We start from the raw sequence: 20,276 nt of genomic DNA, 5'->3' as shown, positions 1-20,276 counted from the left end.
CATCTTTCCAGCCCACAGTTAACTCTGTTTGCTGAGACATTAATCTGACCGCTTAAGGACACAGTTTATTTCTTTGCTGAGATATTGATCTGATTATTTCAAGAGTTTATTTATTCGGGTCACGTACTCGGCTGTGTAGGCACAGGACTACTCTTGGGGGATACAAAAGTCAGATTAATAAGTAGCCTCACAGGCTAGAAATGCCCTGCTCTATGACAACATAGTGACCAAAGTGATATAATTAGGAGACAAGCTTTCCTTGCCCAGAAATAATTGCTCACTTGATATCAAGGTGAAGATAAAGAGAGACTTCAGCTAGTGCCTTACTACTATAACTGTTTATTAATATAAAATGATAACGTTATTTGTGGGTGTGGAGGGAGGAAGCAGGAGGTTATGAGTTTCAGAGCCTGGATTAATTTCAGAGTGGGTATGCCTAGGGAAACTGCACAACCATGCCACAGCCATACTGTAGTGGAGCGTGTCACATGACATACACAGTCAGAGACCATGTCTTTCTTTTTCTTTTTGGTTCCTGTCCTGGAACTAGCTCTTGTAGACCAGGCTGGTCTCGAACTCACAGAGATCTGCCTGCCTCTGCCTCCCGAGTGCTGGGATTAAAGGCGTGCGCCACCATCACCCGGCGACAGAGTTTCTTTGTGTTACTCTGGCTGTCCTAGAACTAGCTCTGTGGTCCAAACTGGGCTCAAACTCAGAGACCCACCCGCTTCTGCCTCCCAAGAGCTGGGATTAAAGGAGTGCACTAACACTGCCCAGAGAGGGGTACTACCACTGGCTGGAGAGGGGTACTTTGATGGTTTTTGTGTGTGTGTGTGTGTGTGTGTGCTGGGGTGTGGAAGACTGGAGAGGTAATGGTGTGTGGGAGTGTGCATGGAGTGTGAAGGTTTGAAGGGTGGTGGGCATGGGAGGAAGGAGAAGTGGAGGGGTGATGGGTTGTGTGATGGGTTTTGTGGGGGATGTTTGGAAGACTGAGATATTTAGAGGGTTGAAAGTGTGGTGAGTAGGTAGGGTGTGTAGTGGGGTGTGTGGTGAGGGTGTGTAGGGGGTATGTGAAGAGTGTAGTATTGGAGAGAATGTTGGGGTTACGTGAGAGTATGGTATGGTATGTTTGGGGTGGTTTGCTTGGAAGGATAGTACAGGTATGTGGGTTATGTCAAAGGTTGGTGTGTGTGTGTGTGTGTGTGTGAAGAGAGCAAGTTGGGAGCATATGCAGTGTGTGGAGGAGTTGAGAGGATGGGATGTCGGGGCACTGTAGAGATGTGGAGAATTTGGAGGGCTGGAGGAGAGGTGGGGTGTGTAATGAGTGTGTGGGGTATGTAGTGGGCTGGAGGGGTAGTGGGGTGTTTAGATGGGTTGTGGAATGAGGGATTGTATCATGGGTGGATGGAGCATGTGGATGTATGAGGTGGGTGAGGGGTGGTCAGAGGCGTGTGGAGGGTTGGGATGTTTGGAATGGTAAGGGGTGGTGGATTGTATGGGGTATGAAGGTCAGGGGGGTTGGGTTGGAGGGGTGGCAGGGGTTGTTTAGAGTGTGAAAAGGTGGGGTGTAGGAATGTGTGCAAGGGTAAGGTGTTTGTTGGGGTATGTGAAGGGGTGGTGGGTTATCTAGCAGGGATATTTGCAGGGATGTGGGTGAGGAATGGGTAACTAGAGGGAGTTGTATGGAAGTTTGGAGCAGTGATGGGAAATGTGTGGAGTGGCAGAGGTGTGTATGGGTCTGTGGAGGGGTGGTGGAGCGTGTGTGTGTGTGTGTGTGTGTGGTGTGGAGAAGTAGAAGAGTGGTGGGTTGTGGAAGAGGACTGAAGTATTTTGTGGGTTGCCAGTGAAAAATTTCTGCACCCTGATAAATCTCTTGGCCGATGCAATAATACAAATCAGACAAATCAAAGCAAATTAGGAAAAGTCCAGGTTTAATGGATATTAACACTCCCAAATGGCTTTCCAGCCCCCCAGAGAGGAGACAGGAAGATGGGAAAACCATGTGCTTGTTCTCTGGGGGACAACTTAAATACCCCGTGGGAGTGGTCTTGAGCATCTCTGGGGAGGGGTCATTGTTTGGCGGGCTTTCTGGGGGGGGGCGGATTTCTGTGTGTGGGGATGGAGTCTGGACTGAGGCAACTCCCAGGGGAGGGGGCTTGGGATGGAACTCCCACCCGAACAGCCAGGGTGGGGCTCATTTAAGTATTTGGTGGAAGGATGATGGGTTGTGTGGTTATTGGGTGTGTAGGGGGTGGGGTATGTGAGATGTGAGGTATTTGGAGTGTTGAAAGTTGTGTGGGGGGAGGTGGAAGGATGGTGGGGTATGTGTGGGGTGTGTGGATGGGTGAGTTTTTTATGGGTAGAGGGATGGAGGGGCTGTATTTGGGATATGTGGAAGCTTAATGGATTGTGTGTAGAGGCATGTGTGGCTTTGGAGGAGCGGTCAGGTTGCGGTGGAGTGTGTGGTTGAGGGTGCGGTTGGGATGAGGGAGCACCTGAGGGGAGGTGAAGACGTGTGGAATTTGCGGAGGGGTTAGATTGTGCGTATGTGTGTGTGCAGGGTGTGATGTGCTTGTGTGTGAAGTGTTTGTGGGTGGAGGTGAGGAGGGAGGCTGCAGGATGAGGAGGGGTTTGTGGAGAGTTCAGGTGAGGTGTTGTGTGTGGGCTGTGAGGGCCCAGCAGGGTGTTTGGGCCCCTGGAGAAGCGTAGGGGTTGTATATGGGCTGGTGAAAGGTGGGGGGGGGGGGGGCACGGCGTGGTTCGCTTTGTGTGGACCTTGCGGAGAGGTTTGCTGCTTAGAAATCTGGAAGGTTTGTGCGTGTGGTGTGCTTCCCCTCGTGCCTCTCCAAACCTCCCCCTTCTCCTTCATCCCCTCTCCTGCCAGGCTTGTCCCTCCTTCTCTCTTCCTCCTTGTCCTGGTCTACCTAGTCTCCAGCCCGCCCTTTGCCCCTCCCCTTCGCACCCGCGTGGTGCCGCGGGTAACTTATAGACCCACTGCTCTGTTGATGAACTCTAGAGCCTTCCAGCAGAGCAGGGAGGATGGCTCTGGTGATGCTGCCACTGGTGCTGTTGCTCCTGGCCGGGGACTTTGCAGGTGAGGCTCAAATAGGGTCTGGTGTCTAGGACCGGTGAAGGGAGATTAGATCAGAGATGAGAACGCTGACCCGCTGGGCTTGAGCAGCGGATGCCTACCGTTACTGGCAGTTCTGCTGGGAGGACTCCCGTGGGAATGGAAGCTGAATGTGGGGGCCCGGCACCCTCTGAAGTTCCCATTGGGGCTTCGATCTCAGCTTTTTCTGGGTATCACCCAGCCACCTGCCCTTTCTCTCTTAAGCAGATTTTTCTGGACTCCAGATAGGCAGTTGTATTTGTATCCACAGCTCAGTTGAGTCTGACCTGAGGTGTGCTGGACGTGGGAATGCCCAGGATATCTTCCTCTGGACGGACGTGATGTTTATGGGAAAGCAGTGTTGAAGTTTTGTGTTTATTGAGCTTGGCATACTGGCTCATGTTGTAATCCCAGCACTTAGGAAGCAGAGGCCAAGAGAATCACGCTTTCAAGGCCAGCCCCTGCAACGTGGGCAGTTGAAGATCAGCCTGGGCTTTGGGAGCCCCTGTCTTAAAAGTTAAATCCAGCCGGTCGGTGGTGGCGCACGCCTTTAATCCTTGCACTTGGGAGGCAGAGGCAGGTGGATCTCTGTGAGTTCGAGACCAGCCTGGTCTACAAGAGCTAGTTCCAGGACAGGCTCCAAAACCACAGAGAAATCCTGTCTCGAAAAACCAAAAAAAAAAAAAAAAAAGTTAAATCCAGTTTTGTGTTTATCTGAAAAAAAAATCTTGACTGCACAGACGAAAGTCATCTTGTACTCTTAAGTCACTTCCCTGATGCTTGGAGCTTCAAAATCACTTTTCAAGAAACTTGATAGAAACAGAACTACATGTTCCGTGCGTTTCTTAGAAGAATGGGAAGAGGGGGAGGTGATGGCCCACGCCTTTAATTCCAGCACTCGGGAGGCAGAGGCAGGTAGATCTCTGAGTTCGGAGGCCAGCCTGATCTACAAAACAAGTTCTGGGACAGTCAGAGCTGTTATGCAGAGAAGCCCTGTCTCAAAAAACAGAAAACCAAACCAAACAAAAAAAAAGCTCAAATCTTTTAGTTTTGCTTTCTGTGTTGAGTGTATGTGCGTGCACGCATATTTTGTAGGCATATAGAGCCTAGGGGTCAACGCTGGTGGTCTGGTATTGCTCTCCACCTCACTCTTGAAACAGGGTCTCTTGATGAACCTGGTGCTTGCCATTTCTGCTAGAAGGACCAGCCAGTAATACTTGGTATCCACCTGTCTCAGCCCCCTCCCAATGCTGGGGGTGCAAACCAAAGCCATCATGGCCAGCCCTGGATGCTGAGGGTCAGAACTCAGTTGACAGCAAGCACTTCAGCCATTGAGTCATCTCCCCAGCCCACAAACTGAGCGAGCTTCCCGTGTGTGCTGGCGCACTTGGCTGAGAATGCTCACATGGGGCTAGAGGCTGGCTTAGGGTACCACCCCTCATCCCTTACACACTGGTATTTTAGTGTGTAAGGGTAAATTTTATGAACAGTTTACCACCGTCACATGTCCAACGTCCGTGTTTTCTCCTTACAGTCTCCTCCCACTCTTACGACTTTTCCGAGCCTCACATAGTTGAGCCTTCAGAATACAGAACAGTAAGTATGAACTACCTGCCCTGTTTCTCCCCGTACAGAGGCTTCCCATATGACAGCCTCGATACGGATAAATGAATATATACTTTTCTTTTCTCAATATCCTCCTGCCTCAGTTTCCTGAGTACTAAGATTATAGGTATAAGCCACCGTGTCAGCTAAAAGTGGACATTTCAGTTGAGAATAGCTCAGTCTTTCAAGGCCCCAAGGAGTTGCTTGCTTTAATATTTCCTGTAATAATTTATTTTCTGAGGTATGATAGTTACTCGCTATATCAGATACTTCACCTATTTTGTTTTATTTAATTCTGTGGACAGAAACGAAACTCAAACGAGACAGTTTACTAAGAACTGCTGTATCAAGGGGTCTGCCCCATCATTGTCATTTTGGGCAGAGACTCACTGGCTGGCAGAAGCATGGGAAGATGTCAGTGTGGACAGTCTTCAGGTGTGGCCTGGCACAGCAAGGGATGCTGTAGGTAGGGTGCAGACACGATTACACTTGGTACATCTGGAACTGAGGACTCCAGTTAGGGAAGCTGACAGTTATTACTTGAGAACTGGACACTTGGGGCTGTTAGAAGGATTATTTGTTTTCTTGTTTTCCTGGACTGGCTTTGGAGGCAGCAGTCTGATAAGGGGGAGGAGTGCTGTCTCAGGCTATGGGACGGAGAATGTTTATAGCTATTCTCTGCCTAATCAGCTTGCAGATAAATGATCCCAGCAGGTCTCAGGACAGTCCCCATGGTATAGTCATTCCTTGCTGGCTGGCTGAGACGGGTCTCCTTCGTGGCATAGAACCTTCAACTGTCCTGTCGGTTGAGAGATTTTGCTTTGTTTTGCCATGCTGGAGACAAGGTGCTGGGACCACAGCTGGGCAGCAACACACCAGCATAGCATTCTAGACTCTTGAGGTGGGGGTGAGGTTGTCGAGTCTCAGACTCAGGACCTGGTGGATGCTAGGCTCTCCTGCTTCTAAATTTAAGAGTGTATTTTCTATAGGGGTGTGGTGATTTGGAGGAGAAGGGCCCCCAAAGGGAGTGGTACTCCTAGGAGTGTGGCCTTGTTGGAGTAGGTGTGGTCTTGTTGAAGGAAGAGCGTCACTGTGGAGGTGGCCTTTGAGGTCTCCTTTTTGCTCAAGCCATGCCCAGTGACAGCAACCACTTTCTATGGCCTGCAAGATGTGGGGTTCTCCAGCACCATGCCACGCTGCCATGATCCCCCATGAGGATAATGGACCGAACCTCTGCACTGTAAGTGAGCCACTCTACCCCAGTGAAATGTTTTCCTTTCTAAGAGTTGCCATGTTCTTGGTGTCTCTTCCCGGCGATAGAAACCCCGACTTAGACAAGGGATATAACTCAGAGACTGAGCACTTGACCTGTGTGTGTGCAGCTCTGGGTTCAATCCTCTTCACTGTGCACCCCAGCTGGAATTGGGGTCTTTGTAACACTCAAGGATCTCATGGAAACATGAGGAATGAAGCAATATCAAATACTTTAGAAAGACTTGCTAAAAGACATTGCTAACCCCCACAAAAAAAGACCCCAAAATGAAAGGCCAGGTGATGGTGACACATGACAGGTTCCAAAGCTACAGAGAAACCCTGTCTAGAAAAACCCACCCCCCAAAAAACAAAACAAAACAAAACAAAACAAAATCCAAAAATACCTGGAGCCAGGCGGTGGCGGCACATACCTTTAATCCTAGCACTCAGGAGGCAGAGGCAGGTGGATCTCTATGAGTTCGAGGCCAACCTGGTCTACAGAACAAGTTTCAGGACAGGCTCCAAAGCTACACAGAGAAACCCTGTGTCGAAAAACCAGAAACCAAACAAGAACAACAACAACAAACCCCTGTAGTTTCTAGGTATTACATGAATTCTTTTAATTCCAGCACTTAGGAGGGCAGAGGCAAGTAAATATTTGAGGCCAACCTGGGTTACATAGCAAGTTCCAGGTCAATAGTAAAATCTTGTCTCAAAATAAATACCACCTCCCCACTCTAAACTACCACTGAATTAGGTAATGGCGGGGTTGGGGTGGGGTTTCAACATGAGGCTTACTAAATGTCCAGATTCTCACTGTGTTTCAGACTACTGAGATAAGGTCTCAAGTAGCCCAGGCTGGCTCAACCGGAGTATGACGGTGAACACCTGGTCTTCCGCTTCAGCCTTCTAAGTGCTGAGATTAGTTCAACTGGTCCCATGCTGGGCTCTGTTTTTTTGTTTGTTTGTTTGTTTTGTTTTGTTTTTGTTTTTAGACAAGATCTACTTGTGTTCCCCAGGCTAGCCTAGAACTTACTATGTATCCCAGATTGGCCTCAAACTGGAGACCATCCTCTTGCCTCAGCTTCTGAAGTCCTGGAGTTACAGGTTTGAACCACTCTTGACTCTGGTGTCTTTTTTTTTTTCTTTTTTACTTTTGTAATTGTATTTTGGACCCTTGCATCTGATTTTTACATTACAAGGGGGCAGGGGCAAACCTAAGTATTTATTTAGGATTTTTTTAAAATGAAATTTAGGGAAAATTGGAATGTTGTCCCCTCTTAGATATTTTGTAATGGGTGTGTCTCAAGTCATTTCTCGAGTTTTTTCTTTTGTAGCCGGAATGTGATCGTTATGACTACCCAGCATGTCCCAGGATCCTCAGCCCTGTGTGTGGAAGCGACTTGAACACTTATGGGAACGAATGCACCTTGTGCATGAAGATCAGGTCCAGTATTAAAACACCTTTTTTAGATCTATTACTACTTCATGTGTATGAGTGTTTTGCCTGCATGTGTACACACATGGACAACATGTGTATCTGCGCCCACAGAGGTCAGAAGAGGGAGCTGGACCCCTTGGAACAGGAGTCACAAATGGGTATGGCCGGACTCAGACTTGGGGTTTTCTCTAAGAGCAACAAGTGCCCTTAACCTCCAGGCTGGGTCACACAGTTTTACAGTTGTACACCAGTCATGTTTCCTTTTCCTTTCTTTTCTTTCCTTTCCTTTTTTTTTTTTTCTTGTTGATTGTTGGAGGTAGTAATTCCTTTCTGGAATGTAGGAGTCAAATGTGACTTAAATTGTTTTTGGAGCTTTTGGAACCTGTCCTGGAACAAGCTCTTGTAGACCAGGCTGGCCTCGAACTCAAAGAGATGCACCTGCCTCTGTCTCCCGAGTACTGGGATTAAAGGCGTGTGCCACCACCACCCTGCTGTTTTGGTTTTTATGGAGACATTTAAAAGACGTAAACTTTTAAGTGCATTTTTCGGTCGAAGCTAGAGACAAAGTTTGTGATCAGTCAAGTGTAAGGTAGCAGCCATCTATGTCACCATCTCAATGTACACTCACTCCAAATTAAGAGTGTGGCGGCTGGAGGGATGGCTCAGTGGTTAAGAGCACTAACTGATCTTCCAGAGAATCAGGGTTCAATTCCCAGCACCCATGTGGCAGCTCACAACCAAATTAAAAGTGTAGTGGAGACAGAGTTGCTCAGTAGGAAATCTGCCTAAGATTCATGAGGCCCTGAGATTAATTTTTTTTTTTTTGAGACAAGGTTTCTTTGTAGCTTTGGAGTCTGCCCTGGAACTAGCTCTTGTAGACCAGGTTGGCCTCTAGCTCACAGAGATCTGCCTACCTCTGCCTCCCGAGTGCTAGGATTATAGGCGTGTGCCACCACAGCCCGGCTACCTGAGATCAATCTTTAACTACTCTCTTTTTTAAAAGATTTATTTATTTTTTAAAGATTTATTTATTTATTTATTACATATATGCAATGTTCTGCCTATACATATATCTTCATGCCAGAAGAGGGCACCAGATCTCATTATAAATGGCTGTGAATCACCATATAGCTGGGAATTTTACTCAGGACCTCTGGAAGAACAGCCAGTACTCTTAATCTCTGAGCTGTTTCTCCAGCTCACTGGGATCAATCTTTATAACTGGTGGAAGGACACATTGCATGTTTAGAGACTGGGATGTAGCTCAGTAGAGAATTTGCCTAGGATACATAAAGCCAGCAAGTAGTTCAGTCCTCAGCAGTATACTGACACACACACACACACACACACACAGAGCTATAGCTAGTACTTAAATCCAGCAGAATATTATATTTACTTTTAGATTTAGAGGGGCATGCAGGTGATCTTCACACCCTCTATTTACCAGTTGGCAGGTAAGGCTTCCTACATATACTTGAAAATGCTAAGGATTAAGCCATGGACTCCCTTCATGGGGAGTCCATTCTCGCTTCTCAGTTTCCACTGAGCAGTCTAAGTCTTGAAATGTTTTGTAGGCATCAGAGCCCTTTACCTTAGGTTTGGGTGGGTGGAGGGTGGAGGGGGGCAAAAAGATCTTCACCTTTGTGTTTTCTGGATGAACCTTAAAAAGTGACTAAGTAAATGTCACCCTGAGAGGAATTTAATGCGTAAGGGACATAGGGCCGCAAACTGCAGAACAGTTGACCTGGTTTCAGCATGGTAGGCACTGATACAGCGTGTATGGTTGTTCACTTTGCAGGGAGGATGGGAACCCTATTCAAATCATCAAAGATTCGCCTTGCTGATGGGCAGTGTATGGACGAGCAGTTTACATTTACAGCCCTGGTGACTTTTGCACTGCTTCACTTACGCGGAATAAAATGAGCATTCAACGCCTCCTGTTTTCTCTTGAAAATACTTCTTCCACCCGAGGGGAATTTTGTTTCTCCCGGTTTCAGGGTTTTCTCACCGAGCCCGAGAATGAAACGGACACAGACAGACTAACAGGAGAAAGTACTGCACGTTAACTTGCTGCAGGGTTGCCATGGTGAGAGCCTCCTAGAGGAAATGATTGGATGCCGCTAGGGGAGTCTAGCAATTTCTAAATGTATCAGGATCAAGGGGTTCAAAATGTGGGGCACAACTTAAAAAAAAAAACTAATAGGAAAACCAAGAGAAGGTAAAAATAAATGTTGAGGAAAGATGGGATCAGGGCAAAAAGTATATGGAAGACAGGAAGGAGGAAAGAGACCAGGAGGCGGTTTAGGGGAGACTAGGGGTATTGGGGGGCAATGGGGAAGGGAAAGGAGAATTTACAAAAACTTTTTGTTTTTTGTTATTGTTTTAGACAGGGTCTCTCTGAGTGCCTTGACTGTCCTGGAACTCACTCTGTAGACCAGGCTGGCCTCGAACTCACAGTGATTCGTCCGCCTCTGCCTCCCGAATGCTGGGATTAAAGGCGTGCGCCACCATCACCTCCTGGTTAAGAATCTACTAAAACTTTATTGAAAGTACCGTAATGATCTCTAGCTAATACTTTCTATGCTAGCTTACGTGTTTTTAAAGGAGTCAAGGAAGGAAACACACAGACAGATGGTGTTAGAATTAAGCACATGTTGAGTTAGACAGAGAGTGGCTAGGAAGACAGAACTCAAGGTTGGTCTTATATATGGACTGCCTCTATTCTCAATTTCTGTCCTTGGGTGTTCTTTCTGGAATAGGAATATTCTCCCCACCCCCACATTTTTTTTTTTTTTTTTGTCTCGAGACAGAGCTTCATGGACTGAGACACAAGGGGGCAGCGCCTCTCTGACAACCTGCTGCCAGCGGGCAGAGCCACAGGCCGCCAGCTCAGGGATGCTCTAACTGGAAGTCACAGTTCCTTTGTAAACTACTTCTTGAAGTCTCATGTGTTTTGGTTTCTTGAAGATGCCGCCTCCATGAACAAAGCTGAGCGGCGGCCCAGGTTATTGTGAAGTGGGGGCGACACAGGCAAGGAGAAGCCATGTTGCCCTCTCGGTAGTCAGGGAAAGGACGGTGGCTGGAAAGGCTGAAGTGGAAGAGCGGCCTGGGGGAAGGTTTGAGTTGAGATGACCAGAGCAGACCATCCCTCTTTGGCTCACCATCCTTTACCCTGGTTAAAACGCCAAGGGAAGCCGGGGCGGTGGTGGCGCACGCCTTTAATCCCAGCACTCGAGAGGCAGAGGCAGGTGGATCTCTGTGAGTTCGAGGCCAGCTAGTTCCAGGACAGGAACCAAAAGCTACGGAGAAACCCTGTCTCGAAAAAAAACAAAAACAAAAACAAAAACAAAAAAAAACAAACAAAAAAAAAAACGCCAAGGGATGCGTAATAAGCTCCAACACTCGCTTAGCTGTATGGCTTATGAAGTCTTTTGTGCTTTATGGAACACTTTCGTGTATGATTTTTTTTTTTTTGCCTCCACTTGGAAATGACTCCCTCTTTAATGACTTTTATTATTGGCAGGAAGAATGCCAATGTAGTGACTGAAGCTAGTATTAAAAATTCCTGAGTGGAGCTGGGCGTGGTGGTACACACCAAGCCAAGCCTCAGAAGGTCAAAGCAGGACTTTCTGGAGTTTAAGGCCATTCTAGAGTACTAGCGGTTCTGAGCCAGCTACATGGGGAACCGGCCTCAACAACAAAGCCTGGTACATGCCTATATCCCAGCACTTGAAGGGTTGAGTGAGGCAGATCAAGAATTTGAGGCCAACTTAGACTATACAGGTATCCCCTGTCTCGAAAAACCAACCAGCAAATTCTGACTGAGTAGAGTCAAATGTTAATGGCATTACATTGGCCTTGCAACAAATACTAGGCCCCTTGCTCAAGATCCTATACAAAAGGTTTAGAATATTGGCCATGGAGGTTGACAACCAATTCCTGAGTAAATTGGAAGCATGGGGACCATGGGAGAGGGTTGAAGGGGAGGGGAGAGGAAAGAAGGGGAACAGAGAAAAATGTAGAGCTCAATAAGATCAATAAAATAAATAAATAAATTTTTTAAAAGAACATCTTAAAAAAGTGTTTGCTTAATTTTTATGAGACCCTGGGTTTAGTATTCAGGGCACATATACATATGCACACACAAACACACACACACACATTACACACACACGAATATTTGTGAGACAGAGGGCCCCGATGTTCAATTGGGTATGGTGATCTTTGGTTGAGTGGAAATTTCCTTTGTTTTCCAGAATGATTTATTAGGAAAAGCTGTCTTTATAAATCACATGTTTTCATACATAACAAGTCTAAGCTACATAAAAATAATATCTCTAAAGGAGAATTTTCCATGTAGTGCGGAGAGCTGTACGCTTTTGCATATGCTGTAAGTATGTGATAATGGCTTCCTGTTATTTTTTTATGATTAATTTTGTAAAGTTTATGCTTAGAAATCATATTGGGCCTACAGGAAATCAAGGCCCAAAACGTAATGGTTTATCTGCTGATTGTCCAGGAACAGTTGGGCTGATGGCTGGAGATTGTATCTCAGCTTCCTGATTTGATATATTGTATGATCCTGTTTAAAACTGAATCAGGGGAACAATAGACCTTCTGGGTCCAAACACAATATTCTTTTAATTAATGAATTAAAATGACTAAAAATTAATTAAATAGTAAATAAACAACTAAATAATTCTTACTTCCTTTTGAGACCGAGTCTCCACACTATAGCTCTGGAGCTATGTGGCCTGGCCTAGCCTCAAACACATGACAATCCTTCTGCCTTAACCTCTGGGGTTCTTTTATAATATACCATTGTGCTTTCAAGCACACACACTCAGGAAGTCCTTTTACTAAACTCTGCTTCATGTCTCTGTGATGGATCTGGTGCCCCTCGCAATCCTGCCCCATCACAGAGTGATGGCTCCCCAGGGCTAGTGCATGCCAGGTAGGACTCTATTCCTGAGCTACATTTCCAGTCCCTTACTTCCATCTTGTATACAAGAAACTAAGGACTTGGAGGCCTGGGTGTTTTTTTTTTTTTTTTTTTTTGGATTTTTCGAGACAGGGTTTCTCCGTAGCTTTTGGTTCCTGTCCTGGAACTAGCTCTTGTAGACCAGGCTGGCCTCGAACTCACAGAGATCCGCCTGCCTCTGCCTCCCGAGTGCTGGGATTAAAGGCGTGTGCCACCACCGCCCGGCGGCTTGGGTGTTCTTGATGACGGTTTTCATTCAGACCCTGCGTGGGGAAAGGTTGCCTTTTAAGCAGGAGACAACATTTTGTCTGGTTGATTCGAAAGTTCCAGCCTAGGATGAGGGGATGGGGGAAGTGATGGTTGTGCGAGTGTGACCTGCATTCAGGTCCCCAGGACTCTGGAGGAGTCAGGAGCAGCAGTCTGTGTCTGTCATCTTAGTGTGGGGACTGGGACTGGGGGCAGGGAGGGAGATACGGGGACAGTAGGGGTTGACTTTCTGGCCAGTCAGTCTAGCAAATGCAGTGAGCTCCAGTACAGCGAGAAAGCCTGCCCTAGAACAAACAAACCAACAGGCGAGGGGGTCGAGAGGGGCTCATCTGTTAAGAGTGCTGCTTGCTCTTCCAGAGGAACTGGGTTTAATTTCCAGCACCAGCGTGGAACTCCAGTTCCAAGGATCCAATGTCCTCTTCTGGTCTCAATGACCCCACTCGCTCAATGGTGTATATATATACAGACAGATAAAACACCCACAGATATAAACATTTTTAAAAAAGGTGTGGAGTGATTGAGAAAGATTCAATAAAGAAACAACATATTGCCACTGGGCAGTAGTGGCACGCACCTTTAATCCCTGCACTTGGGAGGCAGAGGCAGGCAGATCTCCAAGTTTGAGGTAAGCCTGGTCTACAGAGTGAGTTTCGGGATAGCCAGGGCTACTTAGAGAAACCTTGTCTCAAAAAAAATTAATTAAAAAAGAAAAAGAAATGGCCTATCTTTAAGTCTATTTGCTTAGATTTCTGGGCTTATATCCTTGACCAAAGAAGATGAGAAGAATGACTGAGCAGTGGGAATATTTAGTCCATGGGAACATGTTGAGTAGAATCCATGTTATCAACAAAATGAACCACAGGAGCTTGGACATATTTTATACCTTTAAGCAATATTTTAAGTTGATAATAAGTCCATAAAGTAGTATATAGTAAGGCTAGGATTAGCAATTGATTTTTCTTTCAGTCTAATCCTGTTCAGATGTGATTGTATTTAGGAGGCTGGGCAGGAGGACATTTGGGAATTTAAGGCTAGCCTGGACAACATAGCAAGTTCCAGGATGGCCTGGGATACAAAGTGAAGCCCTGTCTCAAAAATAAAACAGTCTCACCCTGGCTGAGGAGCTCTTGGCCCATTGATGGCTGCTGGGGGAGGGAGACCAGCTTTCTTCAGGGATGTGAACCCTGAGAGGTTCCTCAGGATCTAGTTTGTGGATGGTCCCACACCCATGCGTGTTACAGGCAATACTGAGTTGACTGGGTGGGTGTTTTGCTTTTGTTCTTGTTTTGTTAGAGAGAGAGAGAGAGAGAGAGAGAGAGAGAGAGAGCTCCTGAAGTTGGGAGGGAAAAGTGGAGGGGGAGAGACGGGAAGGAATGGGAGCATGGATTTGATCAAAACACATTATATGTTTTATGAAATTCTCAAACAATAAAAAGATTTTTTAAAAAAACAAGAGCAAGGACTCTGGAGCCAGCTTGAACCCTAGAACTTGAAAGTAGAGGACAGAGGACCAGAAGTTGAAGGCTATCCCTCAGCTGCACGGCAAGCTTGAGGATAGCCAAGGAAACACGAGACCCTATCTAAGGAAAACAAGAACAAATGAAAACCAAACAAACTATAAAACAAACCAGCTGGGCAGTGGTGGCGCACGCCTTTAATCCCAGCACTCGGGAGGCAGAGGCAGGCGGATCTTTGTGAGTTCGAGGCCAGCCTGGTCTACAAGAGCTAGTTCCAGGACAGGAACCAAAAGCTACGGAGAAACCCTGTCTCGAAAAATAAAAATAAAAATAAAAATAAATAAATCACATCTTAAAGATTGATGTGTGTGTGTGTGTGTTTTGTGGGGGTGTGTTTGGCACAGGTGCCATGGTGTATATGTGGAGACCAGTGGACAGCTTGAAGGAGTTGTTGCTTTCCTTCCATTCTGGGGGTCTCTGGAATTGAACTCAGGTCGTCAGGATTAGTTAAGTCCTTCACCCACTGAGTCATCTCACCAGCCCATCATGTCAGGACTGAGGGGGCTCTGAGGAAGTAAGAGTATCGTGGGTGGGGACTGGGAAGGGCAAGGAAAAGCTGTGAGAAGTGAAAATAGATGTTACAATGTCTGAGAGCCCCTCGCTATTGTCTCATGTAGGAAGCTCCACGCTAGACAGCAACATCTGTGTGGAAAGCTGGCAAACTGACCAGTAGTGCAGGATGTGAGAACTGGCCTCGTGGCTCGGTGAGAGGGTCTATCCTTTGCTTGGGTAGGCTCATGACAATTCCTGCTGTTTCCAACCAGAGCCATTTCTTTCTCTTCAAGTGTGCTCAAAGGGTGTCATTTTGCCAAAAGAAACCAGCCAATCAGAGAGATTCTCTAAGGACTGTGATATTTACTCCCAGACCAGTGCACTGGGGATATGTCTGCTGTAGGAAACTATGAGCATGTTTAAAGGGGTGGGGGAAGGGAGAAGAGGGAAGGTTTTTACTAGCAAAAGAAGGGGAGGATTACATCATACATTTTGAAACAATCATTCCTGGCCACAATGATTAACAAGAAGGGTGGCATCAGGTCAAGGCAGGCATACTTGCAAAGGGCTTCTGTACAAGGCTCCACAAAGGCTTGTGGGTTTGCAGTCTGTGGGTTTGCAAAAGTTACCATCAGGCCATGAGGCATAAGAATCCTTCCTTGCTGGGCGGTGTGGGGCACACCTTTAATTCCAGCACTCGAGAGGGAGAGGCAGGCAGATCTCTGTGAGTTTGAGGTCAGCCTGGTCTACAGAGCTAGTTCCAGGACAGCGAGGGCTGTTATACAGAGAAACCCTGTCTCGAAAAACCAAAAAAAAAAAAAAAAAAAAAAAACCAAAAACTTTTCCTTCATAGCAATGGGTGTCAACCCTTTGAGAGGGGTGGAATGACCCTTTCACAGGGGTCTCCTAAGACCATTGGAAAACATGGATATTTACATTATGATTCATAAAAGTTGCAACATTACAGTAATGAAGTAGCAATGAAAATAATTTGATGGTTGGGGCCACCTCAACATGGCTGTATTAAGAAGTCCCAGCAGTAGGAAGGTTGAGAACACTGTTCTACAAGCATGGTTATTTATATATATATATTTATTATGTATACAATATTCTGTATGCCCGCAGGCCAGAAGAGGGCACCAGACCCCATTACAGATGGTTGTGAGCCACCATGTGGTTGCTGGGAATTGAACTCAGGACCTTTGGAAGAGCAGGCAATGCTCTTAACCTCTGAGCCATCTCTCCAGCCCCTACAAGCATGGTTATTGTAACTTCCTTCTTTTGTTGTCAGGGTTGACACAGCCACTTCCTAAAATGGCAGTGCAGGTAACAAAGTCCTAAACAGAAGGACTTGGGCCAGTCAGATAAACAGGAGGCTAGAGGTGGGTTACTGTGTATAGGGAAAGCAGTTTTTTTTCTTTTTTTTTAAATTAATTAATTAATTTATTTATTTATTAAAGATTTCTGCCTTCTCCCTGCCACCGCCTCCCATTTCCCTCCCTCTCCTCCATCAAGTCCCCCTCCCTCGTCATCCCTAAGAGTAATCCGGGTTCCCTGCCCTGTGGGAAGTCCAAGGACCACCCACCTCCATCCAGGTCTAGTAAGGTGAGCATCCAAACTGCCTAGGCTCCCACAAAGCCAGTACGTGCAGTAGGATCAAAAACCCATTGCCATTGTTCTAGAGAAGCAAAATAAGAAGGAGAACCCAAACAAAAACATATAGGCATCCTCCTGAATATTAACCTTCATCAGGCGATGAAAGGAGACAGAGACAGAGACCCACATTGGAGCACCGGACTGAAATCTCAAGGTCCAAATCAAGAGCAGAAGGAGAGAGAGCACGAGCAAGGAACTCAGGACCGCGAGGGGTGCATCCACACATTGAGACAATGGGGATATTCTATCAGGAACTCACCAAGGCCAGCTGGCCTGGGTTTGAAAAAGCATGGGATAAAACCGGACTCGCTGAACATAACGGACAATGGGGAAAGCAGTTTTCAAGGTGAGTTTCCTTCTGCCAGGAATCTCTTTTAATCTACTCCCAAAGGCCAGCGACCTCAGGCAGGGGCATCTAGTTCTGTCGATCTGAACAGACTGTAGCATCTCACAGATCCTCACTCTGCTGACTGTCGTATAAAGTCCACTTGCTCTCTTTGTTCCCTAAAGAGACAGCCTTTGCAGTACGGCCTTGAATAAACCTTTCTTTCTACCCAGGGAGTGGTCTAGCTCTGTGGTTTCATATGGTTTCCATCTATGTCCTTTGGGTAAGTGGATGGCCCTGAGGTAACTTAGGTCAGCTCAGAGGCCAGGTTGTCTGAGTTTAGGCAGCACCAGTCTCTGTCAGCCCTTTGTGTGGCGAGGGAAAGTCAGCTTCTACAGAGAATAGAGAGTTATTTTTTTTATATTGTTCTACTATGTTCAGAGATACTGACGATCACACATATCTAAACATGCCTCTTGCTTCACAAAAGATCTTAGAGGCCCTGTGGGAAAGACGTGGAACCACAGAGCCTCAGTCCGACACGAGTCTGTGGAGTGTGGCCCTTGAAGGCCCAGCAGAGCTAGCTGGACTGAGCAGCAGAACTTGAATGCTATAGAGTTAGCTGGTCTTGGCTACCCTGGGCTGCCCTAGGGTATGGGTGCCTACAAAGAGGTGGGCCATGGCACCCAAGGTGAAAAGAAGAAGTATTCTAGTCGGGGCCACCACATGTCTTAGGACACTCTTTTGTTGGTCATATCACTGGCACTCCGTGAAACACAGGGACTAACTATCGGCTCTCGCACTGAAGTACATAAGAGACTCGTACTCTCTTAACACTTATACTTGGGATATAGCTGTCACATGTGTGTGATGTTACTTAAGTTACTTATTCAGAAATCTGGTTGGTACAGAAGGTCCCCCAAGGGACAATGTGATAAAAATATGGTCCCCAGTTGGTGCTGCTGGGTGGTGGCAGGAACTTTAAGAGGTGGGGCCTAGTGTGTGTGGGTGTCTTTGGGTCATTAGGGTGTGACCTTGGAAGGACCAAAGTCTCTCTAATCTTTCATTCTCTTCTACTTCCATTTTCTCTCTCCCCTCTCCCCCTCCCTCTCTCTCCTGTCCTTCATTCCTTTTACACACACAAGACTGTTGCATGGAGAGAGGGCCCCCTTGTTTTTCCCTGCTGTCCGACTAGCTTACACCCAAAGTAACCACACAGAAATTGTACTAATTAAATCACTGCCTGGCCCATTAGCTCTAGTTTCTTTTTTTTTTTTTTTTTTTTTTTTTTACATAAGCAGACTGGATGTGAGATTTATTACTGAACATGATTTGGTAGGGTACAGGAGAGCACCGTGAAAGCCCTCAGGAGTGTAGGGCTCGCCACTTGTCCAGGGGACCACGATTAGGAATATATTTGACCCCACAGCCATCAGGAATGAGTCGCTTCTCAGCAACCATATCTTCAAATTCATCTGCATTAAACTTAGTAAAGCCCCATTTCTTTGAGATGTGGATCTTCTGGCGGCCAGGGAATTTGAACTTGGCTCTACGAAGAGCCTCAATCACATGTTCCTTATTTTGCAGCTTAGTGCGGATGGACATGATGACCTGGCCAATGTGAACCCTGGCCACTGTGCCCTGGGGCTTCCCAAAGGCACCACGCATGCCTGTCTGAAGCCTGTCAGCCCCAGCACAGGACAACATCTTGTTGATTCGGATGACATGAAAGGGGTGAAGCCTCACTCGAATATGAAAGCCATCCTTGCCACAACTCTTTACCATGTATTTGTTGGCACAAATACGGGCAGCCTCCAGAGCTTCGGAAGAGAGTTGTTCGTATTCATCTGACACCATGTGGCCACAAAGCGGGAATTCATCAACTTTTGCCTTCTTCCGTCCCAAGTCAAAGATGCGGATTTTAGCATCAGGGACACCTCGGCAGAAGCGAGACTTTGGGTACGGCTTGTTCTTACAATACCGGTAACACCGGGCGGGGCGGCGACCCATGATGACAATAGGACCGTCGGTAGCAGACAACTCACTCACCGCGCCGGAGGAAAAGAGCTAGCTCTAGTTTCTTACTGGCTAATTGTTGCATCTTAATTTAACCCATTTCTATTAATCTGTGTATTGTCATGTGAGTGTGGCTTACCAGCAAGATTCGAATCAGCGTCCATCTCAGGCAGGAGATCCATGGTGTCTCTCACTCTGCCCTTCTTCCCAGCATTCAGTTCTGTCTTCTCCACCCACCTAAGTTCTGCCCTATCAACTAGGTCAAGGAAGTTTCTTTATTCATTAACCAATGAAAGCAACACACAAACAGAAGGACCTCCTACACCACAAAACCTCTCCATGAGATGAATTGGTATGCTCTGTTATATAGTCCCTGCCATTAAATAGCACCTTTTCATAGAAACAAGACCAACCTGAACCTTCAAAAGTATGAGTCAAAATAAGTCTTTGGCCAGGCTGTGGTGGCACATGCCTTTAATCCCAGCACTTGAGAGGCAGAGGCAGGCAGATCTCTGGGAGTCAGAGGCCAGCCTGGCCTACACAGCGAGTTCCAGAACAACCAGGGCTGTACAGAGAAACCCTGTCTCGACAAACCAAAACCAAACCAAACAAAAACAAATCTTTGCTTTTCATAAGCTGATTATCTTAGAAATTTATTACAGTAGCAAACAGAAAGCTCACTAACGTGCTCTTGTCTGTCCATTTTATGATGGACCCATTATAAATTTTACCCATTCTTGTCTCATTATTCCTTTTTAAAAATACAGCCGAGTTCTAGAAAACAAATATAGTTAGTTATACTTTATATAAATAGTGGTTCTCCTGGAAGGCTTGTTGAAGTACGCCCAATTTCTGAGTTGGTATTTTTGGGGTAGACTTGAGAATGAGTATTTTTAGTACACTCCTGGTATGCTGAGGCCTTAGGTTCTGAGAACTGCATTTCTAGAGTGTGGTCCAAGGTCAAGGGGTTTGAGGATTCTCTTGCCTTGTAGAAGGCTCTCTTATCCCTAGAGCAACAGTAATCTTCTCCCAGTATTCTGCACCTCCAGGTTTACTCTCTTACTAAGACATAAGTCACACTGCATGATGAACCACACTGAATGGTGAACCACACTGAATGGTGAACCCCACTGGATGGTAAATCACACTGGATGTTAAATCACATTGAATGGTAAATCACACTGCATGATGAATCACACTGGATAATGAATCACACTGGATGGTAAATCACACTGCATGATGAACCACACTGGATGTTAAATCACATTGAATGGTAAATCACACTGGATGTTAAATCACACTGGATGGTAAATCAAACTGCATGATGAATCACACTGCATGATGAACCACACTGAATGGTAAATCACATTGCATGATGAACCACACTGAATGGTAAATCACATTGCATGATGAACCACACTGTGTGATGAGAGTCCCACACTTATGGTCTTGTTTTAACGACACAAACTATCTATCTAAAGACCTTGTCCACAGAAGCAGGGTATGGTGTGATCCCTCTGGAGGTAAAGGTGGAAGGCTCAGGAATTTAAGGCTACCCTTGGCTGCATAGCAAGCTTGAGGCCAGCCTGGATGGAGCCTGTGACTCTTGGGGC

At 46.4% G+C, this 20,276-nt stretch overlaps 2 protein-coding genes across 2 annotated transcripts; one reads left to right on the top strand and one right to left on the bottom strand.

Annotated features, from left to right (window-relative positions):
* Positions 1–3,051: 3,051 nt before the first annotated feature.
* Spink2 (serine peptidase inhibitor Kazal type 2) lies at positions 3,052–9,253 on the top strand. The gene is made up of 4 exons (XM_057773170.1): positions 3,052–3,094; positions 4,644–4,705; positions 7,306–7,415; positions 9,208–9,253. The coding sequence occupies exons 1-4, from the start codon at positions 3,052–3,054 to the stop codon at positions 9,251–9,253; spliced, it is 261 nt and encodes an 86-aa protein (XP_057629153.1).
* An 8,695-nt stretch (positions 9,254–17,948) lies between these two features.
* LOC130876037 (60S ribosomal protein L10) lies at positions 17,949–18,698 on the bottom strand. Its single transcript, XM_057772458.1, has one exon. The coding sequence runs from the start codon at positions 18,655–18,657 to the stop codon at positions 18,013–18,015; it is 645 nt and encodes a 214-aa protein (XP_057628441.1). The 5' UTR covers positions 18,658–18,698; the 3' UTR covers positions 17,949–18,012.
* Between the last annotated feature and the right edge of the window lie 1,578 nt (positions 18,699–20,276).

Source organism: Chionomys nivalis, chromosome 6 (genome assembly GCF_950005125.1).
Source record: "Chionomys nivalis chromosome 6, mChiNiv1.1, whole genome shotgun sequence".
NCBI classification, from domain to species: Eukaryota; Metazoa; Chordata; class Mammalia; order Rodentia; family Cricetidae; genus Chionomys; species Chionomys nivalis.
This window is presented reverse-complemented; position numbering and strand designations above follow the sequence as displayed.